Genomic DNA, 27424 nt, shown 5'->3' on the forward strand with positions numbered 1-27424 from the left:
TGAAAGTGGGTAGTGATTCACATTCCTTTACAGCTTTGGGTAGGGCATTCCACGTTGATGTGGCATAATTGCGAAACGTGTTTAGTCCCTTGTTTGAGCCGAATCTGGGTTTAACATGATTTGTGGAGCTCCCTCTGGTGTTGTGATCGTGGTATTCACTGACCTTTGGGAAGTATTTTGACATGTACATGGGTACCTTGGTCGTGTAGTGTATCTTGTAGACCAGGCCCATTGCAAGTTGCTGTACTCTGTCGTCTACTCTAAGCCATCCTAGGTTGTCAAAGTGGGCAGGGGTGAGGTGGGTTCTAGGAGTAAGGTCAAGCAGTAGTCTGACCAGTTTGTTTTGAGATGTTTGTAATTTTGTTTTTAGCGCCTTTGAGGTGCTTTGGTACCATGAGGTGCAAGCATAGTCGTAGTACCCTTGAATGAGTGCTCCTGCCAGAGTCTTCAGGGTATTCTTGTTTACCAGTGAGGAGATCCGGTACAAGATATATAATATTCTAGTTTCAGTGCAGTGACTATAGAATGTCTCTTTGGCTTGTCTTCCTCTGGCCAGGGGCAGACCCCTCAGCTTGTGCGTGTTCTGATATTTGGACGGACACTATTTACATTTAGTCATTTAGCTAATGCTTTTATTAATTAAATATGCGCTAATATGCATCTATCGCCAGGAACAGAATCACCAACATTGGATGATGCCAGATAAAAAATATTTGTTTCATTATGTTGACACATAACACAATGAACTTTTGTCCAGACTTTTGTCCATAAATCAAGAAATAATTTTCGCCAGGTGTTTTGGTATAAATGTAGCCTACTATAAATCAGGCTATGACTGATAATATATCAACAAACCCCTCAGTAAAAAGAAGCAGGGTATAGATATGTGTTGTCGGGCCTTACAAATTAATTTGATTTGATTTAGATATGAAGAAATGTGGAAAGTATGGTGTGTGTAGGTGCTAGGGAAATTTCATCTTTTACGTGTAAGAAAAACGCATCACAGGAAAGAAAATAACTAATTTTGGGGAAAACGCCCTCAAAGTTCTGTATTGTCATTTCTATTTATGGACACAATCAGACAAAATTAAGTAAAATAAAAAACGAATTGTGTGTTTTCGATATTTTATTTCCACTAGTAGTTTGAAATAAGACATGGAAGCAAACTATAAAGAAATCTCAAAATCAACCAAAAAGATGAAATTTGCCTATTCACCTAGGCTGTCTTGCCTTAAGTGTTCCCAGAATTGTCCTCAAGCATTTCAAAATGTCAGTACATCATAACTCCAAAAGAAAACCAAACTCTTCCTCTTCCCTCTATGAACAACATCCTGGGGTGCCCCCAGAGTATGATCCCCCCGGACCCCATGTCCCATTTCAACCTGAAGAGAGGTTCCCCTGCGGAGGAGTTCCCCAACCTGACAGGGAACTACACCTGCATGGGCCGCATCCTCACCATGAAAATGTACAGCCGCCAGTTTGACCGCTGCACAGACAGCGGAGTGATCTTCGAGGATGTCATCCGTCCGGGACTCGAGGAGCCAGGTGATTGGTCCGTGTGAGGCTGTTAGTCCGTCCCAAGTTAGTCCATTCCCAGTTAGTCCGTTCCCAGGTAGTCCGTTCCCAGTTAGTCCGTTCCCAGTTAGTCCGTTCCCAGTTAGTCCGTTCCCCAGTTAGTCCGTTCCCAGTTAGTCCGTTCCCCAGTTTGTCCATTCCCAGGTAGTCCGTTCCCAGGTAGTCCGTTCCCAGTTAGTCCGTTCCCAGTTAGTCCGTTCCCAGTTAGTCCGTCCCAAGTTAGTCCATTCCCAGTTAGTCCGTCCCAAGTTAGTCCATCCCAAGTTAGTCCGTTCCAAGTTAGTCCATCCGATTGAGCTAAAACCCAAGGGCTTAACAGTGGTGGAAGAAGTACACAGTTCCTTTACTTAAGTAAAAGTAGAAAGAAAAGTAGGCTTAATATAATAATAATAATAATAATAATAATAATAATAATAATAATAATATTTTTTTTTATTTGTAGTTCACTAGAATCTGACACTGATACACTTAGTTGATAGTTCTCCCCTTGTAGTAGCTTTAAAAGTTGACTTAAAATGAATGAGCAGGAATTGGCAAAGAAACTGGACTTTGTTCAGATTTGGAATTGACTGAAGTCAATGAACCCTTCGCTGTGTGTGTGTGCGTGCGTGCGTGCGTGCGTGTTGGTCTGTGTGAGTGTGAATGTGTGCGTGCATGCGTGTGTGTGCGTGCGAGTGTGCGTGCATGTGTGTGTGTGTGTGTGTGTGTGTTGGTCTTGCAGGAGAGCAGGCAGGTCCAGCCTCAGTGGGCTGTGTGGCGGGCGACGCCCAGTCCTACATCCTGTTCTGTGACTTCTTCGACAGGGTCATCGAGGCCTTTCACGACCACAAGGTCAGCAGCGCGGTGGAGAGCGACTTCAACTACGACAACTTAAAGGTACAGACGTCTATTCACAATTTAAAGAGGATTTTAAGCACTTTCCTTGAGTGGCTCAACTTGGAGAGTAGACACTGGGGGCATACAGTAGACAAGAGGGTATACAGTAGACAAGAGGGGTATACAGTAGATGAGGGGGACATACAGTAGATGAGGGGGACATACAGTAGATGAGGGGGACATACAGTAGACAAGGGGGACATACTGTAGACGAGGGGGACATACAGTAGATGAGGGGGACATACAGTAGATGAGGGGGACATACAGTAGATGAGGGGGGACATACAGTAGAGAAGGGGGACATACAGTAGATGAGGGGGACATACAGTAGATGTGGGGGACATACTGTAGACGAGGGGGACATACAGTAGATGAGGGGGACATACAGTAGATGAGGGGGGATATACAGTAGATGAGGGGGACATACTGTAGAGAAGGGGGACATACAGTAGATTAGGGGGACATACAGTAGATGAGGGGGACATACAGTAGATGAGGGGGACATACAGTAGACAAGGGGGGGACATACAGTAGACAAGGGGGGGCATACAGTAGACAAGGGGGGACATACAGTAGACAAGGGGGGGACATACAGTAGACAAGGGGGGACATACAGTAGACAAGGGGGGGACATACAGTAGACAAGGGTGGGGGCATACAGTAGACAAGGGGGACATACAGTAGACAAGGGGGGGACATACAATAGACAAGGGGGGACATACAGTAGACAAGGGGGGGACATACAATAGACAAGGGGGGACATACAGTAGACAAGGGGGTGACATACAGTAGACAAGGGGGGACATACAGTAGACAAGGGGGGACATACAGTAGACAAGGGTGGGGGCATACAGTATACAAGGGGGGACATACAGTAGACAAGGGGGGACATACAGTAGACAAGGGGGGGACATACAGTAGACAAGGGGGGGACATACAGTAGACAAGGGGGGAACATACAGTAGACAAGGGGGGACATACAGTAGACGAGGGGGACATACAGTAGACGAGGGGGGGACATACAGTAGACAAGGGGGGACATACAGTAGACAAGGGGGACATACAGTAGACGAGGGGGGGACATACAGTAGACAAGGGGGGACATACAGTAGACGAGGGGGACATACAGTAGCCAAGGGGGGGACATACAGTAGACAAGGGGGACATACAGTAGACAAGGGGGGACATACAGTAGACAAGGGGAGGACATACAGTAGACAAGGGGGACATACAGTAGACAAGGGGGAACATACAGTAGACAAGGGGGGGGACATACAGTAGACAAGGGGGACATACAGTAGACAAGGGGGAACATACAGTAGACAAGGGGGGGACATACAGTAGACAAGGGGGGGACATACAGTAGACAAGGGGGGATATACAGTAGACAAGGGGGGATTTGATTTGATTTGATTTTTATTTAGTACATACAATTTATACAATAGTATAAAAACAAGGGGTACAAGGATAACATGTGAAAGTCTGTCGACTTGTTTCCAACATGGTCCCAAGAAAAATACAATAAATCACAAAGAAAGAGTTAAGATAAAATAGATACAACAAGTAGATAAAATAGACAACACAATTTTCTAAGAGCCTCATTACAGCATGTCATGTTCCTGTTCTTCAAGAGTGGTGGCCAAGCACCCTCTGCAACCTATTGTTGCAGATGTCGCTTCACACCCCTCTTGAAGACAGCAATAGTGGGGGAGTTTTGGATGGCCCTGGGCAGAGAGTTCCACAGCCGGCAGGCTGTAGACAGAAAGCCATTCTGTGAATAGGAACCCTTTCTAGGCTCATAAACTGAGAGCTGTCCAGACCGTAACTGTCGTCCGTGGACCTGGCCACGCAGGACAATACGAGAGCATAAATATCTGGGGGCAGATCCATTTAACATTTTATACATATGTCCCAGTTTCAGAAAGGAGACCCTCTGCTCCACAGGGAGCCATCCCACCTCATTGAAGTGACATGGCTCAATATGGGTTCGAGGTGGCAGATTTAGGACCAATCGTATGGTCTTATTTTGGCTGGTTTGTAGCCTGTGTTTACATTCCACTGTAACACCACTATACCAGTACGTACTTGCATAGTCATATTGGCTGAGGATCATGCAGTTGGCAAGCAGTTTCATAGTTTCCAGTGATAAGAACCTCTTTTTTCTGTGCAAAAATTTCACCCTTGTGTTAACTTTTTTGATCACCTTCAGGGCCATTGTTTTCCCTGAGAGTGTTTGGTCGAGGTCTGCACCTAGGTATTTAACACAGTCTCTAGACTCGACACTGAAGCCATTACAGCTTATCTCAAGTCGGGAACATTCCTTTAATTTATGTTTTGAGCTGAATAGAATTGACTCAGTTTTTCCAAGGTGAATAGATAATCTGTTGTCAACTAACCATTTGTGAAGGCTTTCCAGCTCCCTACTGAGACCGGCTTGTATTTCTGCCGTGTCGTCTCCAGACACCAGAAGTGCTGAGTCGTCAGCATACAGTAGGACACCATGTCATTAACATATAGTGAAAATAGCACTGGAGCAAGGATGCTGCCTTGCGGCACCCCACATGTTATTTCATTATATGAAGATGCAACACCATTTATGTTCACAACCTGGGTCCTCCCAGTCAAGTACGACCTGAACCATCTCACCGACCCATCGTCCATCCCACAGGCTTTGAGCTTCTCAAGCAGGATCTGATGGTCAACAGTATCAAATGCTTTCTGCAGGTCAATCAGAACCATGCCAGTTCGTTTGCCACAGTCCATCTGGGTTCGAATATGGTCAGTGAGATCAATCAGGCAAGCATCCGTAGAATACCCAGGGCGAAAGCCAGACTGGAATTGATAAAGGAGATCTGTCTGGACATACAGTAGATGAGGGGGACATACAGTAGACAAGGGGGGGACATACAGTAGACAAGGGGGACATACAGTAGACAAGGGGGGACATACAGTAGACAATGGGGGACATACAGTAGACAAGGGGGACATACAGTAGACAAGGGGGACATACAGTAGACGAGGGGGACATACTGTAGATGAGGGGGACATACTGTAGGTGAGGGGGACATACAGTAGACAAGGGGGGGACATACAGTAGACAAGGGGGACATACAGTAGACGAGGGGGACATACAGTAGATGAGGGGGACATACAGTAGATGAGGGGGACATACAGTAGATGAGGGGGACATACAGTAGACAATGGGGGGACATACAGTAGACAAGGGGGACATACAGTAGACAAGGGGGACATACAGTAGATGAGGGGGACATACAGTAGACAAGGGGGACATACAGTAGACAAGGGGGACATACAGTAGACAAGGGGGACATACAGTAGACAAGGGGGACATACAGTAGACAAGGGGGACATACAGTAGACAAGGGGGACATACAGTAGACGAGGGGGACATACAGTAGATGAGGGGGACATACAGTAGACGAGGGGGACATACAGTAGATGAGGGGGACATACAGTAGACAAGGGGGACATACAGTAGATGAGGGGGACATACAGTAGATGAGGGGGACATACAGTAGACAAGGGGGACATACAGTAGATGAGGGGGACATACAGTAGACGAGGGGGACATACAGTAGATGAGGGGGACATACAGTAGACGAGAGGGACATACAGTAGACAAGGGGGACATACAGTAGACGAGGGGGACATACAGTAGATGAGGGGGACATACAGTAGATGAGGGGGACATACAGTATACAAGGGGGACATACAGTAGATGAGGGGGACATACAGTAGACGAGGGGGACATACAGTAGATGAGGGGGACATACAGTAGACGAGGGGGACATACAGTAGACAAGGGGGACATACAGTAGACGAGGGGGACATACAGTAGATGAGGGGGACATACAGTAGATGAGGGGGACATACAGTAGACGAGGGGGACATACAGTAGATGAGGGGGACATACAGTAGACAAGGGGGACATACAGTAGATGAGGGGGACATACAGTAGATGAGGGGGGCATACAGTAGACGAGGGGGACATACAGTAGATGAGGGGGACATACAGTAGATGAGGGGGACATACAGTAGACGAGGGGGACATACAGTAGACAAGGGGGACATACAGTAGATGAGGGGGGACATACAGTAGACGAGGGGGACATACAGTAGACAAGGGGGACATACAGTAGATGAGGGGGACATACAGTAGACGAGGGGGACATACAGTCGACAAGGGGGACATACATTAGACGAGCGGGACATACAGTAGATGAGGGGACATACAGTAGATGAGGGGACATACAGTAGATGAGGGGGACATACAGTAGACAAGGGGGACATACAGTAGACAAGGGGGACATACAGTAGACAAGGGGGACATACAGTAGATGAGGGGGACATACAGTAGACGAGGGGGACATACAGTAGATGAGGGGGACATACAGTAGACGAGGGGGACATACAGTAGACAAGGGGGACATACAGTAGACGAGGGGGACATACAGTAGATGAGGGGGACATACAGTAGATGAGGGGGACATACAGTAGACGAGGGGGACATACAGTAGATGAGGGGGACATACAGTAGACAAGGGGGACATACAGTAGATGAGGGGGACATACAGTAGATGAGGGGGGCATACAGTAGACGAGGGGGACATACAGTAGATGAGGGGGACATACAGTAGATGAGGGGGACATACAGTAGACGAGGGGGACATACAGTAGACAAGGGGGACATACAGTAGATGAGGGGGGACATACAGTAGACGAGGGGGACATACAGTAGACAAGGAGGACATACAGTAGATGAGGGGGGACATACAGTAGACGAGGGGGACATACAGTAGACAAGGGGGACATACAGTAGATGAGGGGGGACATACAGTAGATGAGGGGGACATACAGTAGATGAGGGGGACATACAGTCGACAAGGGGGACATACAGTAGACGAGCGGGACATACAGTAGATGAGGGGACATACAGTAGATGAGGGGACATACAGTAGATGAGGGGGACATACAGTAGACAAGGGGGACATACAGTAGACAAGGGGGACATACAGTAGACAAGGGGGACATACAGTAGATGAGGGGGACATACAGTAGATGAGGGGGATATACAATAGACAAGGGGGACATACAGTAGATGAGGGGGACATACAGTAGATGAGGGGGACATACAGTAGATGAGGGGGACATACAGTAGATGCGGGGGACATACAGTAGACAAGGGGGACATACAGTAGATGAGGGGGACATACAGTAGATGAGGGGGACATACAGTAGACAAGGGGGACATACAGTAGATGAGGGGGACATACAGTAGATGAGGGGGACATACAGTAGACAAGGGGGACATACAGTAGATGAGGGGGACATACAGTAGATGAGGGGGACATACAGTAGACAAGGGGGACATACAGTAGACGAGGGGGACATACAGTAGACGAGGGGGACATACAGTAGATGAGGGGGACATACAGTAGACAAGGGGGACATACAGTAGACAAGGGGGACATACAGTAGACGAGGGGGACATACAGTAGACGAGGGGGACATACAGTAGACAAGGGGGACATACAGTAGAATGAATGAATGAATGAATGAATGAATTTTTATTCACACACACACGATACTTTTTACATGCGAGTATCCTCATGTGATAACATGTCGCAAATTGTGTGCATGTGCCAGGTCTCCCAAGAAGCTATTTAAAGCTTTTGGAGGGAGCCTGAACACAGATACAAACAGAATATGAACAAACAAAACAATAATAAATAAACAAAAACAAACAAACAAAAACAAAACAAAAAAATACAACGTGGGTAGGTTTACACACCTACCTACTAACTGACATATAATAGAGATACATAATACAGAACATTTTATTCCTAAGTTATAATTTTAATTAGAGATATGATTTGATCAGTTCCTCTTTCAGTGATTTTTTAAAGGTTTTAAAGGTATTAGTCATTTTTAGATTTTCATCAAGCTTGTTCCAGATCTGTGGACCCCTGCATGCTATGCTTAGGCTAGCACAATTTAGCCTTCTCCTCTTGCCAGATATAAGATGCTTGTTTCTTGTGTTGTGGATGTGCAGTGGTTGGCAGACTGGGACAAGCTCAGACAGTCTGTGATTCATGTTGTTGACAACTTGATACATAATTGATGCGTTTTGATGAATGTTAAATTCAGCGAGCCTCAGGAGACCAAAGCGATGGAAAAGAGGCTTTGAGGGCGCTCGATACCCGGACCATGACAGCACTCGTAGTATCCTCTTTTGTAGGCTTTCTAGTTTTTTGAGATGGCTGGGGTATGTGTTGCACCATATGACGTTACAGTAATTAATGAGGGGTTCAAACAGGGTTTTGTATAAAGTGAGAAGGGCAGGCAAGGGAAGAAAATGACGTATTTTGCAGAATAAGCCAACATATTTGGACAGTTTTGTTTGTAGGTATTTTATGTGGCATTTGAAGTTGAGTGACTCATCGATGATGACCCCCAGGAATTTTGTGGACGCCACTCTTGACAGCTCCTTTCCATTTATTTTTATGCACATGTGATGTGTGTGCATCCGATTTGAGTGGAAGACAATAAAGTTTGTTTTGCTGAGATTTAGTGATAACTTGTTGCATTTGAACCAGGTGTCCACTTTTTGTAGTTCTGTATTGAGTAGATCTTGTAGCTTGAGTGGATTTTTGTGTGACAGAAACAAATGAGTGTCATCAGCGAATATAACTTTGTGCAGAAGTACAGATGAGTTGACAAAGTCATTTATATAGAGAATAAATAGTAAAGGCCCTAGAATTGACCCCTGGGGGACCCCATATTTGATGTCCATTTTTATTCATTTGTGATTGTTTATATCGACGTACTGTTGCCTACCATGTAAATAGCTACTGAACCAGTTGAGAGCCAGACCCCTTATGCCATAATGGTGTAGTTTCCCAAGTAGAATGGTGAAGTCAATGGTGTCAAAAGCCTTTGATAGATCCAGGAAAACGCCCACCCCACAATCACCCTGATCAATGGCATCATGTATTTTTTCTATTAGGTCTAATATTGCCATGTTTGTAGTTCTTTTTTTCCTGAAGCCGTATTGTGAATTGGTGAGTATATCTAGCTTGGTGGTGTATTCGCTTAATCTATTGTACACAACTCTCTCATAGACTTTGGATAGAGCTGGTAATACGGATATTGGACGGTAATTATTAATACTATTTTTGTCACCTGATTTATATATGGGTATTATTCTCCCAATTTTGATGTTTTTTGGCACCACACCATGTAGTAAGGACAAATTAATACAGTGAGCGAGTGGTCTGACTATAATATTGGCTATGGCTATTAGGATTTTGCTGCATATTCCATCAGCACCGGCTGTGCGAGTGTCCTTCATCTTCATGATAATGTTGAATAGTTCATCATGGTCAGTTGGTTTCATGAAAAAAGAGTTAATATAGTTACCTGATAAATACTGTTTAAAAGACACACCCCCGGGATGGCTAATTTTATTCGCCAGGTCTTCACCAATGAGATGAGGGGGACATACAGTAGATGAGGGGGACATACAGTAGACAAGGGGGGGCATACAGTAGACAAGGGGGGACATACAGTAGACAAGGGGGGACATACAGTAGATGAGGGGGACATACAGTAGATGAGGGGGACATACAGTAGACAAGGGGGACATACAGTAGATGAAGGGGGACATACAGTAGACAAGGGGGACATACAGTAGACAAGGGGGACATACAGTAGATGAGGGGGATATACAGTCGATGAGGGGGATATACAGTAGATGAGGGGGACATACAGTAGATGAGGGGGACATACAGTAAATGAGGGGGACATACAGTAGACAAGGGGGACATACAGTAGACAAGGGGGACATGCAGTAGATGAGGGGGACATACAGTAGACAAGGGGGACATACAGTAGACAAGGGAGACATACAGTAGACGAGGGGGACATACAGAAGACGAGGGGGACATACAGTAGACGAGGGGGACATACAGTAGATGAGGGGGACATACAGTAGATGAGGGGGACATACAGTAGACAAGGGGGACATACAGTAGATGAGGGGGACATACAGTAGATGAGGGGGAGATACAGTAGACAAGGGGGACATACAGTAGATGAGGGGGACATACAGTAGATGAGGGGGGACATACAGTAGACAAGGGGGACATACAGTAGATGAGGGGGACATACAGTAGATGAGGGGGGACATACAGTAGAAAAGGGGGACATACAGTAGATGAGGGGGACATACAGTAGATGAGGGGGACATACAGTAGACAAGGGGGACATACAGTAGATGAGGGGGACATACAGTAGATGAGGGGGACATACTGTAGATGAGGGGGACATACAGTAGATGAGGGGGACATACAGTAGATGAGGGGGACATACAGTAGATGAGGGGGACATACAGTAGATGAGGGGGACATACAGTAGACGAGGGGGATATACAGTAGACGAGGGGGACATACAGTAGATGAGGGGGACATACAGTAGATGAGGGGGACATACAGTAGACAAGGGGGACATACAGTAGACAAGGGGGACATACAGTAGATGAGGGGGACATACAGTAGATGAGGGGGACATACAGTAGACAAGGGGGACATACAGTAGATGAGGGGGACATACAGTAGATGAGGGGGACATACAGTAGATGAGGGGGACATACAGTAGATGAGGGGGGACATACAGTAGATGAGGGGGACATACAGTAGACGAGGGGGACATACAGTAGATGAGGGGGACATACAGTAGATGAGGGGGACATACAGTAGATGAGGGGGGACATACAGTAGATGAGGGGGACATACAGTAGACGAGGGGGACATACAGTAGATGAGGGGGACATACAGTAGATGAGGGGGACATACAGTAGATGAGGGGGACATACAGTAGACGAGGGGGACATACAGTAGATGAGGGGGACATACAGTAGATGAGGGGGGACATACAGTAGATGAGGGGGACATACAGTAGACGAGGGGGACATACAGTAGATGAGGGGGACATACAGTAGATGAGGGGGACATACAGTAGATGAGGGGGACATACAGTAGACGAGGGGGACATACAGTAGATGAGGGGGACATACAGTAGATGAGGGGGGCATACAGTAGATGAGGGGGACATACAGTAGATGAGGGGGACATACAGTAGATGAGGGGGACATACAGTAGACGAGGGGGACATACAGTAGACAAGGGGGACATACAGTAGATGAGGGGGGACATACAGTAGACGAGGGGGACATACAGTAGACGAGGGGGACATACAGTAGACGAGGGGGACATACAGTATACGAGGGGGACATACAGTATACGAGGGGGACATACAGTAGACGAGGGGGACATACAGTCGACAAGGGGGACATACAGTAGATGAGCGGGACATACAGTAGATGAGGGGGACATACAGTAGATGAGGGGGACATACAGTAGACAAGGGGGACATACAGTAGACAAGGGGGACATACAGTAGACAAGGGGGACATACAGTAGATGAGGGGGACATACAGTAGATAAGGGGGACATACAGTAGATGAGGGGGACATACAGTAGACAAGGGGGACATACAGTAGATGAGGGGGACATACAGTAGACAAGGGGGACATACAGTAGATGAGGGGGACATACAGTAGACATGGGGGACATACAGTAGACGAGGGGGACATACAGTAGACGAGGGGGACATACAGTAGATGAGGGGGACATACAGTAGACAAGGGGGACATACAGTAGACGAGGGGGACATACAGTAGATGATGGGGACATACAGTAGATGAGGGGGACATACAGTAGACAAGGGGGACATACAGTAGATGAGGGGGACATACAGTAGATGAGGGGGACATACAGTAGATGATGGGGACATACAGTCGATGAGGGGGACATACAGTAGACAATGGGGACATACAGTAGATGAGGGGGACATACAGTAGACAAGGGGGACATACAGTAGATGAGGGGGACATACAGTAGATGAGTAGATGAGGGGGACATACAGTAGATGAGGGGGACATACAGTAGAGAAGGGGGACATACAGTAGACGAGGGGGACATACAGTAGACGAGGGGGGACATACAGTAGATGAGGGGGACATACAGTAGACGAGGGGGGGGACATACAGTATAGAAGGGGGGACATACAGTAGACGAGGGGGACATACAGTAGATGAGGGGGACATACAGTAGACGAGGGGGACATACAGTAGATGAGGGGGACATACAGTAGACAAGGGGGACATACAGTAGATGAGGGGGACATACAGTAGATGAGGGGGACATACAGTAGACAAGGGGGACATACAGTAGATGAGGGGGACATACAGTAGACAAGGGGGACATACAGTAGACAAGGGGGACATACAGTAGATGAGGGGGTGTTACGTACCCCCGTGGGGAGACGCAACACAAGGCCACAGACCGGGTAGGTGAGGGTGCAGTGACACAAAACGCCAGAGACAAATTGCAAAATAATAATATTTATTTCACAAGTAAGGATCAGCAACACAGAGAGCAAAGAGGACCTACCAGTGAGCACCAAATCAAATATTAAAAGGAAACAAAAACCCACCCCCCCCTTTACAGGCACGGATGCCCCAAAGTACAGGTGGTGGTGCTCACTCTAAAGCTGGTGTCTTTAACAGTAGGTCGCCTACGTGATGCAGAATGTAGACCCAGGGTATCTTCCTGCCCTCAATGTCCCTGTGTGTGAAACAAAAGGTTAATACAAAACAAAGCAATCACCATAGGCTGGGTGACACAAGGAATAAACAAATACACAAACAGGTTATGGTTTAACAGAAATGTACAACAAAGAACACACCAAAACACAATGGAGTGAACCAGAGCTTTCGCCAGCTCTCAAACACCAAACATGAGCAAATAGAGCATTAACTAGCTCAAATATACATACCCACACTTACAGTGCCAAATGGCAAAACAGAGCCAACAGTATATATACCCCACACAGGGTTTGGTCCACGCAGGCACACACAGAACTATCACCAAACACAGAAACTAACTCACACACCAAACATGAGAGCAAATAGAGCATTAACTAGCTCAAATATACATACCCACACTTACGGTGGCAAATGGCAAAACAGAGCCAACAGTATATATACCCCACATACAGGGTTTGGTCCACGCAGGCACACACAGAATTATCACCAAACACAGAGAGACACCCACCACCACACTGAGCCAAAAGAGCTAACCAACACTGCACACAATTGGGGTATATGAAGGGATGTGGAGGTTAATTAGTCTGATGAGAGCTTCTGCTGCTGTAACTGGGAGACACCTGAGAATGGGATATGTTACACAGGAGGGAGACAAAAACAGAACCAAAACATGCCTATATACACACACGCACAACAGATAACATACATAACCCCATACATAACCCCCATATATATACACATAAGGACACCGTCCGTAACAGGGGGACATACAGTAGACAAGGGGGACATACAGTAGACGAGGGGGACATACAGTAGACAAGGGGGACATACAGTAGACAAGGGGGACATACAGTAGACAAGGGGGACATACAGTAGATGAGGGGGACATACAGTAGATGAGGGGGACATACAGTAGACGAGGGGGACATACAGTAGACGAGGGGGACATACAGTAGACGAGGGGGACATACTGTAGATGAGGGGGGACATACTGTAGATGAGGGGGACATACAGTAGATGAGGGGGACATACAGTAGATGAGGGGGGACATACAGTAGACAAGGGGGACATACAGTAGACAAGGGGGGACATACAGTAGACAAGGGGGACATACAGTAGATGAGGGGGGCATACAGTAGACGAGGGGGACATACAGTAGATGAGGGGGACATACAGTAGATGAGGGGGGACATACAGTAGATGAGGGGGACATACAGGTAGACAAGGGGGACATACAGTAGATGAGGGGGGACATACAGTAGACGAGGGGGACATACAGTAGACAAGGGGGACATACAGTAGACAAGGGGGACATACAGTAGATGAGGGGGACATACAGTAGACGAGGGGGACATACTGTAGACGAGGGGGACATACAGTAGACGAGGGGGACATACAGTAGATGAGGGGGGACATACAGTAGACAAGGGGGACATACAGTAGATGAGGGGGACATACAGTAGATTAGGGGGGACATACAGTAGACGAGGGGACATACTGTAGACGAGGGGGACATACAGTAGACAAGGGGGACATACAGTAGATGAGGGGGACATACAGTAGACAAGGGGGGACATACAGTAGACAAGGGGGGACATACAGTAAATGAGGGGAACATACACTAGACACTGTAAGGGTATGTTAAAGTAGTATGTGGTCCAGTTATGCTGCTCTGATTAAAGGTTATGTTAAAGTGGTATCTGATTACGTCTTCTTGAATTTGTCAGGCTTCAAATGGGAAAGTATATAATCTTCATACATTTAAAATTTGTATATATTGTGTTTTCTATGCTAAATAATTTTCTTCTTCAAAGTAACTAGTAACTGATGGGTTCAGATAAATGTAGTGGAGTAAGAAGTACAATATCTCCCTTGAAATGTAGTGGAGTAAAAGTATAAAGTTCCCTAAAATGAAAATACTCACATAAAGTACTTAAGTACAGTACTCGAGTAAAAAATACTGTTTACTGTACTGCTACATCTATACATTTATGACATACCAGATTTACAAATACAGTACTGTTTGTGATACAAAAAGAGTCTAAAAAAGAGAGTATATACATTTGACGAAGAAACTGTGCATTGGAGGAGGTTGGGTAGGTGGGGTGGAGGGGGGGGGGGTAGGCGGGGTGGGGTAACAGTACATTGGATTATCGACGAAACCTTACTTGGTCCCAAGAAGAGGGTCTTGTGTATTATTGGGTTAGGACATTTACAGTTTCGAATTGCAGTCTCCCGTAGGTGCTCTTTGAGAGTGGTTTTGAAAGTGGGTAGTGATTCACATTCCTTTACAGCTGTGGGTAGGGCGTTCCACATTGATGTGGCATAATTGCGAAACGTGTTTTGTCCCTTGTTTGAGCCGAATCTGGGTTTCACATGATTTGTGGAGCTCCCTCTGGTGTTGTGGTCATGGTATTCACTGACCTTGGGGAAGTAATTTGACATGTACATGGGTACCGTAGTCGTGTAGTGCATCTTGTAGACCAGGGCCCTCATTTATCAATAATTCGTAGAAAGTGTTCTATTTTCGCTCCTATGCACGGAATTTAGAATGTCTCTACGCACAGAAAAATCGGGATTTATCAACCGTGCGTACACAGGTCATACGCATACTCCGTGTTGATAAATACCAGTTGTTCTTACCGTCTATGCTCGTGTATTATTATTATTATCTATATGGTAATGAAACACCCCCGTGGGATGTGGAAAAATAGCCGAGCGAACTCTGAGAAACTTCACTGAGAGCGAGATTGATCACGGAGGTCTAACCAACTAATTTAACGCACTGTCGAACCAAGAAGACAGTGCGTGTTATGGGAGAAATACGTGACAGGCTGACGGACTTGTACACTGTGATGTTGGATATCAACGACTCCCTAAAGACCATTGCTGCCTGGGCAGCGCAACATACTAATAAAGACTGTTAACCTGTTCGGCGTTGGTGTCATAATAACAATGCTGGAATATTAATGCCTTTTTTTGTTCTTTTAAAGTTCGATTGGCTACCTGGTATAATATGATTTGTAGAGGCATACAATCTATTTTGATGTCGGTATTAGGTGCCTATATAAATTATATATAATAGCATAGCCTACATTATGGAACAGTAACTTGTGCATATATAACGCATGACACAGAGCCCTGCGAAGCCTGCATACAGTAAACTAACTTGATCGTTAATCTAACTGTTGTCCTTGTATCTTTACGCTTATGAAAACATTAAATAATATGTATAGGCTATAGGCCCTTGTTTGGCCATAATAATAGCCTATTCTCAAATGGCTATCCGCTGTGGGCTATCTCCTCGCTGACGGACCAGCAGTAGCCTTTATCATATCATATTCCTATGTCTCCAAGGAATCGTGGGGCTCTGGGGAAGAAAGGTTGGGAACCCCTGCTATAGCCTATATCCTTTATAATGTTATAGGCTATTTTATTTACAGTAGTCTATTTATGATTTGTTTCCATAGCTGGTCTCGGACAGTTATGAATGTGGCTGAGACGGATCGGGATTAGAAGGTGCTAGGAAACTGCTTCTCGGCTACGAATTAAAGCCACAATTGAAAATAATGTACTTCCTTTCTTGATAGCCTATACTATAACAATAATACGAGAGCATACAAGAACAATGAATCTCACTGCCATGTAGCCTACGCCATGTGTAGCCTGCGTATGTGATCAATAAAAACTCGAACTTGAATTCCATCACTTCTGTGCGGGAGCGCACAAATAGACTGTGTTGTCACAATGTAAATAAAAACGTGCACTGAAAAGTTACAGTATGTAGATGGTTGATTATTTGTATGACAGTCAGTAAACCCTTGCAAAAAGTATCAGTTTTATTTAATGAATTGAAAACAGCGTTGATATTACGTAAAAGCAAACTGGCAATAGAAAAGATGTTCAAAATAATATAGTTCCCTTAAAACACTAACGCTATTAAAAAATATATATACAGTGGAGGTTTTTTGCTTTAATCCCTGAATATCTTGCATGGGTAGATTTACATAAAACTGCTCTATGAGCTCTTGTCTGTATTGCTGTGGCGTTTTGGAGGTGGCTGTTCCACGTCTCACATGCGTCAGGTCTTGGGGGTTCCAGCAGCGGGATGCCATTTCTGATGGCCAGATTATGGAGCACAGATTAGCGTGCCCCCTGTGCCAGAGAGGCAGAGCCATCGACCTTTCAGCAGGCAAATTGCACGCTCCACGGTGACTCTTGTGCGCGAGTGTGCCTGGTTGTAGATGTGCTCCTGTTGGGGTTTATCAGAGGAGTCATCATCCATGGCTTCAGTAGATAGCCCCGAACCCCTGCATTTAAGTGATATTTTAATGACAGATACCCCAGTAATAGGTGCGGCTGGGTGGCGCAGCGGACATTGCGCTCATCACCAACGCAAGAGACACCGGGTTCGAATCCGGCTGTCGGCGTTGCCTCCGGCTTGGGCCGGCCGTCATACTAACTCAATTGGCAGAGTTAGCGGGTGGAAGTCGATGGGTGGTAATCTGGACGTTGTGGACAGCGACTCCTACAGGTCGGTTGGGGGACGCCTGCACAGCAGAGACAGAAAATGGCGGGGGTAGTGTGAGCCTCCCACACGTTACACCTCGCCAATGAGAGTCCGCGCTGGCAGGTGAAAAGATGTGACAGGCTGCCTCCTGGTGTATCGGAGGGGACACGTGATGCAAGGCTTCTATCCTCCCTACAATGACCAATGGGGGGCATATGCGAGCAACGTTCAAGACAGGGGAGGGGAGAATTGGCACAGCGAAATTGGGATGGGAGAAAAATAGAAAGAGCAGAAAAATTGGATAAAAAAAAAGATACCCCAGTAATAACATTACAATTGAATGCGTTCCTCCCAGCCACCGGCAATGACTTATCAGCCAAATGCAACGATAAATAAATAAGATGCATTCATTTGGAAAGACTTATTCCAAATGCTATTTATAGGGTTTGACAATAATTACACTAATGTCGCTATTTTACAATGAACTATAATGAATTACGGGTCATACCGAACACGCCAGTGTTGAAACTAATGCACAAAAGCTTATTTCCGTTTGGCAGTCTTCATATTCTACCGCTGGGCGCCAGGTACGCACGGTCTGAGCTGTGCGTAGATATACGCACAATGTCAAGCACACGTTCAAATTGATAAGTCCCACACTTTGCTTAGAAATTATCGTACACACGGTTTACGCACATATCTGTGCGTATGCACCATTGATAAATGAGGGCCCAGGCCCATTGCTGTACTCTGTTGTCTACTCTTAGCCATCCTAGGTTGTCAAAGTGGGCAGGGGTGAGGTGGGTTCTAGGAGTAAGGTCAAGCAGTAGTCTGACCAGTTTGTTTTGTGATGTTTGTAATTTAGTTTTTAGCGCCTTCGAGGTGCTTTGGTACCATGCGGTGCAAGCATAGTCGTAGTACCCTTGAATGAGTGCTCCTGCCAGAGTCTTCAGGGTATTCTTGTTTACCAGAGAGGAGATCCGGTACAATAATCTAGTTCGTTGGTTGACTTTTTTTATTACATTGGATGCCATTTTGTCACTGGAAAGATTTGTCTCTAGGATGGAACCTAGGTATGTAATTTCATCTTTCCTTGTGACAATATTGTCACCCACTGTAACTGAGAAGCCGTCGGTCTGAGTTTGTTATTTGAACCGAAGAGAATAGACTCGGTTTTACCCAGGTGTAATGATAGTTTGTTATCAGCGAGCCAGGTGCAGATTTTGCCTAGTTCCGAGCTGAGGGTTTTTTCAACCTGTAACTTGTTCTTGTCAGAGACCAGCAGGGCTGAGTCATCCGCGAACAGGAACAAGTTGAAGTCACAAGCTGACGACATGTCATTTGCATAAATTAGGAACAGTAGCGGTCCTAGTATGCTTCCTTGTGGAACACCACAGCTCACTGGGAGGGGGGGGGGATAGGGTACCGTTTACCTCCACCATCTGTTCTCTCCCCTCCAGGTAGGATTGCATCCAGCTCACTGATAGACTATCAAAACCAATTGCTTTTAGCTTGTCAATCAGAATGGAATGATTGACAGTGTCGAAGGCCTTTTGTAGGTCCAGCATGACCATGCCGCAGTATTTGCCCGCGTCCACCTCTTGTTTGAAGTGGTCGTTCAAATAGAGAAGGCATGTGTCAGTGGAGTGGGATGTTCTGAAGCCAGATTGGAATTCGTAGATTCTATTTTTTTCGCGAGGTACTTTTCGACCTGTTCGTATACTATTTTTTCCATGACTTTCGAGATGGAGGTAAGAATAGAAACAGGGCGGTAGTTGCCTGGGTCTAATTTGCTGCCCTTTTTGTGCAGGGGGGTTACTCTCGCAATTTTGAAGTCTTTGGGTACATGTCGCTGATTTATGGAGAGGTTTATTATGTGTGTAATGACTGGGGTGATGGCGGCTGCTGAGTCTCTGAGGAATTTGGAGGGGATATTGTCATGGCCAGTGGCCTTGTTTGGTTGGAGGGCGCTCAGTTTTTTGAGTACCTCAGCTGTTGTTACCATTTCAAATTTGAAGTCGTCTTTGCGGACCCCTAGGTTTATCTAGTATGCTACTATGTGTTCTACCCCAAAATTCCCTGAGTGGGAGGGTAGTTTATTAACCAGTGTTGTGGCTATGTTTGTAAAGAATATGTTTAGGTATTTGGCCACATCCAGTTTGTCTGTGATGAGTCTTCTGTCTTTATGTTTATGTTTGTAAATCTGGTTTTAAGCTTTTTGCTGCAGCCTAGTTGGTTGTTGAGTAATTTCCAAAGTTTGCAGGGTTTGTTTTTGTTTTCCTCGGTTTTGTCATTGATGCATTTTTTTTTGCGGTTTTGATCATGGTGTTTACGTCATTTCTTAGTCTGTTTCTTTGAATTTTTTGTTCAACCACGTGGGCTTGGAGTTCACTGTTTGAGCTTTTGGTAAGCTTTGTCTGACTTTTATGAAGTTCCGAGCATTTTTTGTCTCTGGTTTTCATTTCTATCCGGCTACCTTTAGTCACAAACCCGCTTCTCTCTGCTGAAACGTATGTCACTGGTGTGTGTGTGTGTGTGTGTGTGTGTGTGTGTGTCTACAGGGAGGTGATGATTTCGATGTTTCATACATAGTGAGCTGCGAGGTCAGTGTGGCGCGAGGCGTGGAGGACTTCTCCTTCCCTACACACTGCAGCCGGGGAGAGCGCAGACAGCTCCTCCTACTGGCCAAAAGAGGTAACTGCATGTCCCTCACCACTGCACAGTAGAAACGTGAAGACAGTTCAATTTTTGTTAGCACTTCACTTTAACGCTTGCACCAGTGGCGGCTGCCGGCTGGTGAAAATTATTCATGGTGGGGCGGCCATATTCAATCAGTTTCAGTAACTATAGAACAGTATATATTGAGGCTGAGACTTACTTTTTTTGATGCTGTAGAACATCATGTACGAATTGGAAGAGCCGTCGCGTGTCTCGCTTAACCCTTCGAGAAGCTTTGTGGTCCGGGCTTGAACTTTCCATAAACGTGTCCATATAAATCCATTTAGTTAGATCCAACACTGTCTGAATGTATCTTGTGATTATTATCAATTTCCGACGACGACAACAACAACTATTAGCGTTTGGTATTTCCTGGTGGACGTGATTCGGGACGTGATGTCACACAAACGCCACGCTCAGCCAATAGAATGAATAGACAATTCGACAATGACTCTGCTTGCGGCGCTAGAAAAAGCGCCCTTCAGGCATCATATTTGAAGACGCTGATTGGCTAAATTTAGTTGGTAGGTGCATTTATGTTGTCCTGTGCATTTTTCAATTGGCTGCGTTGTACAGTGACACCCAGTCAGTGGGGTGATATTTCTAGCGGCCCAGAAGAGAGAGCGGATGAACAGGACGCACAAACAACGATTTATTTTGTATATATAATACGTTATTGTGCATTTTAAACACAAACACTTAAAATGAATAATTATTCTTTATTTAAAAAAAAATTATTATTATTTTTAGCGGTCGAAATCTACTATTATAGAAAAATCCAAAACCACTTTCCACCAGGGGGGCCGCGCCCTAGCACCCTCTATGGACCAGCCGCCACTGGCTTGCACTATGGGTAAATATCCCAACCAGCATTGGTTACTGAACATTTGTCTACCTTACAGCTGGCCAATCATGTACATTGGATGGCGCAGTAAAATTGGCATTGAAACACACCTCCATGTCTATATAATGCCCCAATCCGTCTTTGATCTGTTTCATTCAAAAGACCTGGACTGTGTCTACAAGTGTTGTAGTACTCCAGTCCACCTGGACTGATTTTCAGGACTTGTGACTCGAGCATTGACTGCATACGGACTCGGAAGGTGCAGACTTAATAATAATATGGCTAAATAGTTATTTATTTTTTTGTAATAGGCCCTAATCATTTGGCATAAGATATCGATGGCTATATTAATACCGTAACTTATTTAATTTCGTGCAAAGGCAGACATGTGTTTTCCACCTACATGTGGATACCCTTATGTTCAGTACTTAAGATGCCTAAAGAGACGCCCCGAATCGTGCGCTTTGCTTACACAGATTTTACATCAAATTCCAGCAAGAGCACTGCTAGATGTTCGATATGTAAACTAACTATTGAAGAGAAGACCGGGACAACCTCAAACTTCAACAGACATCTGTGGAGTGGACTCAACCTTGATGACCTTGACTCAGACTTGGACTCGAACACTGGGGACTCGAGACTTGACTCGGACTCGAGATTTAGTGACTCGACTACAACACTGGTGTCTACCAGAATCAAGAATCAAGAGGTTTATTTGTCGCATACATACCAGGGCATACAGTGAAATGCGGGTCGTCATGCCTGCATCGATTGTGCAAAATACAATAATAAAAATAGGCATAGAAAAAATGGGTAAGACACAAGATGTGCATGATAAAAATACATGCTAAGTTCCTGAGAAACACTACTATACAATATACAATTTACAATTTTAACTCCGCCATTTTTATACTTAACCCTTTCACTGCCACACTACAGAAGGTTAACCCTTTACTAAGTATTAAGTAAAGGGTTAACCTTCTGTAGTGTGGCAGTGAAAGGGTTAACCTGCTGTCGTGTGGCAGTGAAAGGGTTAACCTTCTGTGTATTGTGGCAGTGAAAGGGTTAACCGTTTGGTAGTGCGGCAGTGAAAGGGTTAATGTATCTAAACTATACTATATATACCTCCTTACTTTAAAGTGACTTTTCCATTATTTATTAAAGTGACATTTTGTTTAAAGTGATTGTTTTAGCGGTTGCCGCATGAGTGTTGTGTGTGTGTGTGTGTGTGTGTGTGTGTGTGTGTGTGTGTGTGTGTGTGTGTGTGTGTGTGTGTGTGTGTGTGTGCTCATGTGTATCACTCTCTGGAGTGCCTTCCTGTCCTGTGCCGTGCTGTTTCCAAACCAGGCAGTGATGTTTCCAGTCAGAATCTCTACAACCCCGGAATAGAAGGTGTAACTGAGGGGTTACAAAACCCTGACTGTATTAAAGATTGTGATATATTAAACCACTACTAGTTATGTACTTTAATTACTGGCCAAACAGTACATCAAATATTGATGGTGAACACCCACACAAGAATTGACATTGACATTGACACATAAATTATATTGGAGGGTTATTTATTATTATTAAGCAACGTTAGGTTACAGATTGAGAATTAGGCTCGCGCTTGTATGGCGAAGAACATACGTAAAGTCAGTCAAGAGCATAAGTCAATGAGAATAGTAGGAATACTATGATGGGTCTAAGCTGACGCCACCTGTGGTATAGCAATTATATGGGCCACACCGGTACCAACTGGAGACACTGGGTTCCCTCCGGGGTGTAAAGCCGGGAGGGGTAGAGGAATGTTCGGGTACCCAGTCTGAGTCAACGAGGAATAAAGAGGCTCCAGATACAGGAGCCGGTGCTTGTACTCCCTTGATCAGCAGACAAAAGCAATAGTTGTAATCCAATATGCTCGACAGCATTGACGACAGCTAGCCAGCCCCTTCCAAGAGGCGGGCCCGAGTGGTGATCCTCACGAGGTTAAATCCCAAACGACAGTGGAATCAACGGTGCTCTTCTCCGGTGGTCACGGTCCCAAAGCAATATAATCCTACCAGAAATGGTTCTGCATTCGCCGGTGCCGATTCTCCTGTGTACATATCCAACGGTTCTCGCCTAGGACTCCTCGTGTGTGGGCACGGATTTAGGCCGCACAGCCTGGATAAGTGCACTAGCTAAAGACACGACGAACCGATGGTAATGCTGGTCACGGAAGAACTGTAGCCGCACGATATACAATAAATGATCGACTATTACTTCACATTAGATTAAGTCGAACTCAACGTTACTGCGTTAAACTCTGACACTTTAACATTCTATTCGCACGCGGTTCTCAATGCTCTATTTAGATGCAAAGTTGCTCACTTCACTGCACGTTGACTCGTGGTGAAGGCTTTACTAGGTTTTGGTAAGGTACTGAATGAACGAAGTGCTGCTGTTTACACCTGCGCCGTATTTATACGTAAGTGAATATCTAGTCCCAACCTCAGTTCTTGTCTCGTATTACTACGCAGACTCTGGGCATGTACTGACATGCCCGGAGTTGCCTTTGAACTTGCCGTTGGGGGCTTGGTCGTTGGCGCCTGGGGCCGCTGTCCAATAGGAGAGCGAATATTACTCTGGTATAAATAATATACAAGGTATATCAAACGATACATATATTCAGTTTAATCTGGCCCTTCACAACAGCCGCCTCCTAATTAGTCCGCACCTAATTAGTTAAAAGGAAGACAGATTAATAGTCCTGTCAACTACTCAATGTCTGTTGTGGGGAGTAGGGCAATCTACAAAGTCAGTGGGTCATGATCGTCATCAAGGGAGTCAGGGAGCCTTGGCAATTCTATCAGCCTCGCCACGGGTCGGGTGTGGCGGTGAGGCAGGTCGGCCCTCCTGGGTATACTGGGCTGTGCTCGCCACTGGCGACAGTCTAGTCGAGTCTGCTGGAAGCGACGTACTGCTTCTCTTCCGTTCAGTATCCAATAGTGACGTTGGATCTCAGCGAAGACTCTCTCTGCCCCAGCGTGGTGCACATCCTCGTCGTATTTCTTTATGATGAGCTCGGTGACCTTGTGTCGGCTGTTGAGGACTATAGGAAACTTGACGTCATCCGTTAAGTCCGGGGCCCGTCTCAGACGACCACCCACCCTGATGAGGCCATGGGTGTCGCGCTCGGGGGCCAAGTGGAGCAGTCTGCTGTCTGACGGGACTGGCTTTGATCCCTGCAGGCAGTCTAGCTCGTCGGGGAACGAGTCTCTTTGGGCTCGCTGTAGCAGAAGGAGTTCTGCTTCTTCGTAGTTAGCTGCGTTAATGTCGGTAGTGGGGGGAACCTCAGGGTGGTGCCACAGGAATGTCTTTAACTGCGCACTCTCAAAGGTGGGGCAGTCGTCTATGTTAGGGTCAGTGGGGACTGGTGTGTGCGTCAACCCACAGAACATAGATTTCTTGATCTCTGCCTCCTCTTGACTAGCCTCCCGAGGGGTGGGGTTAGGCCACTCTTCTTCCGGGAGCTTGAGGAACTCAGGACCGTCACTGTAGATATTGTGACGTGTGAGGTCATCTAGGGACATCCCCCGTGTGATGACATCTGCTGGGTTCTGTTTCGTGTCCACGTACCTCCAGCACGCTGATCCTGTTAAGTCTTGGATCTCTGTGATTCTGACTCCCACGAAGACCTTGTATCTACACGAATCGGACTGGATCCATGTGAGTACGTCATGGAGTCTGACCACAAGATTGTTCTTTGCACCGGGATGGTGAGTTCACGTTGGATTAACGTGGCGAGTTGCGCGCCTACCAGAGCTGCGCAGAGCTCTAGACACGGGATCGATTGTTGCTTGCGGGGGGCTATCCTTGAGCGAGCCAGGATGAAGGCTGTGTGTATTTCTCCTCCCTCCTCTCGGGCCCGCAAGTAAGCCACCAAGCCGTAGGCCACTTCGGAGGCGTCGCTGAAGACGTGCAGGTCCATCTGGCACGTCTCCAGCCGCACTGTGGGTGGGAAGTAGCTTCGGCGTATGTTCACATTTTGGAGCGAGTTGAGTTCTCTCTCCCACTCTCTCCAGGTGGAAGCGAGGTGGTCGGGTATGGGGTCGTCCCAGCCCTGTTCCTTGTCCCACAGCTCTCGTACAATCATTTTCGCCCGGGTGGTGTAAGGTAGGATACACCCCAGCGGGTCGTATTGCCTTGCGAGTGTTCTGTATACGCTCCGTCTGGTGGTCGGTAGAGGGGTCGACCTTCCCTGCTCCGTGGTCAGGGGTGTGTATCTGTAATGGAGCGAGTCTGTTTTGAAGCGCCAGACTAGGCCTAATGTAATTTCTTGTGCTTCACCTGGGATGGTCGCCATCCAGGTCTCGCTGCTTGCTGCCTTTGTCTCTGGGGAGAGGCTGCGAAGTACTTGAGGGTCACTGCTGGCCCACTGCCGGAGATCAAAGCCGCCTTTGATCAGTGAGGCGCGGAGCTTGAGTAGGAGGGCTTCGGCTTCTTCTGGCGTCGAGACGCTTTGCAGACAGTTGTCCACGTAGAAACTCCTCTCTACACTTTGTCTGACCTCCTCGTCAGCTTGAGGGTCTTTCGTCACATGTTTTTGCAGTGCGAACGTAGCACAGCATGGGCTGCATGTGGTTCCGAAGGGGAGGACCTCCCATTGGTAGATGGATGGTTGCTCATCTCCGATCCTCTCTCTCCATAGGAACCGCAGCAAGGGCTTGTCCTCTTCCACTAGTCGCACCTGCAGGAACATCCCTTTGATGTCGCCGCTGATGGCCACCTTGTCTTGGCGGAAGCGTAGTAGTACGCCGAGTAGAGAGGGGCCGAGTGTTGGGCCGGGCAAGAGTTCTTTATTCAGATTCTGTAGTCCGATCTGGTAGCTGCAGTTGAATACAATGCGATCCTTGCCGTTGTGGTGGACCTTGTGGTGGGGCACGTACCATGATTCGGTCGTCTGGTCGGCCTCTTGAATGTCAATTTTCTTTATGTGTCCCGCTGTGATCAGCTTGTCAATCTCAGCGCGGTACACAGTGGCTTGAGTGGGGTCTTTGGCTAGACGCCGCTCGGTGTTCAGTAGATATCGCTCTGTCGCTTCTTTTGAGGCGTGGAGGGTGGGCATACCCTCTCGCCTCAAGAGTGGAGTTGCGTATCTCATCACTCCATTGACCTCGACTCTTTGTCCTCTGCTCGAGGAGGGTTATGGCATAAGTGTCTTCCTTTGAGCGAACGAGTTTCTTTTCATTCTTAAAGGGCATCGCGTCTAATGTCCATAGCCTCTCGACGTGCTGTAAGAGGGTGGTGTCTTCATCATTTATCCTTGAGTGGAGGCAGCGAGTGGCTGTTGGTCGGTTGGAAGACCCGGAGAGGGGGCCTTGTAGTGTCCAACCTAGGCGGGTCTCGACCGCTGCTGGACAGCCTCTGGGCCCGATGTGGACCCGGTCTGTTGGGACGATGAGGTGTGCGTGGTCGGATCCTATGAGCAGGGTCGGGGTGGCGCCGTCGATGAGCGGTATAGGTAGTTGACGTAGGTGCACGTATTTTTCCATCAGCTTTGGGATGGGGTAGGTGTACTGTGACAGGCCTATGTCTTGGCTGGTGAAGGCGTTAGTAATTCTATACTGCTTCTCGGGCTGCCCGACCGCTGCTATCGTGAAGGAGACATTTTCACCCTTTATGGTCTTCAGGTCTCTTCTAATAGTACGGATTGTCATTGTTTCTTCGCTCCCCCGCAGACCCAGCCGGGCTGCGGCGGATGCGAGGAGAGTCTTTTCTGACCCATCGTCTAGGACGGCGTAAGTGTCCATGACCTTGTCCTCGTAGCTTAATATCACTCGGACCACCTTCAAGAGCACTCGGGAGCTCCCACTCTTCGCAGGGTCTATGTACATGACGTTCACTCTCGAGCTGCTTGGGGGTACGGGTTTCTTCTTGGTACTGTCGTGTAGGACCTCCAAGTGGGCGCCGTCGCACTTGCTGCATTTCTTCTTTAAACGGCACTCAGCTGCCATATGGCTGCGCGCGCAGCGGAAGCAGCGGCGGTTGGCTTTGATCCACTGACTCACCTCGTCAGCGGTCATCTTCTTGAAAGTGTCACATTGAGACAGCCAATGTTCCTTTTCACAGTACTGGCATACAATCTTCCACTTCCCCTTCGTCGGGGGGGTGCTGTGGTTCTTGTGCTGCGGCACTGACTCGGCCTGGTGCATAACGGTCACTGACCGGCGGTTATCGTTAGTTCTCC

The 27424-nt window shown here is 46.7% G+C and overlaps 1 protein-coding gene across 1 annotated transcript in view; it reads left to right on the forward strand.

The window, feature by feature from the left end:
* Positions 1–1319: 1319 nt before the first annotated feature.
* The window catches only part of LOC311231702 (creatine kinase, testis isozyme), a gene marked incomplete at both ends in the record, with an annotated part of 150908 nt that continues 124803 nt past the window's right edge, over positions 1320–27424 (forward strand). Inside the window, 3 exons of the mRNA XM_084318330.1 lie at positions 1320–1545; positions 2297–2451; positions 20210–20342. Of these exons, the coding sequence (XP_084174456.1) occupies positions 1320–1545; positions 2297–2451; positions 20210–20342 (514 nt within the window). The remainder of the gene's footprint in view (positions 1546–2296; positions 2452–20209; positions 20343–27424) is intronic.

Source organism: Notolepis coatsorum, assembly GCF_963971535.1.
Source record: "Notolepis coatsorum genome assembly, chromosome: 7".
Lineage (NCBI taxonomy): Eukaryota > Metazoa > Chordata > Actinopteri > Aulopiformes > Paralepididae > Notolepis > Notolepis coatsorum.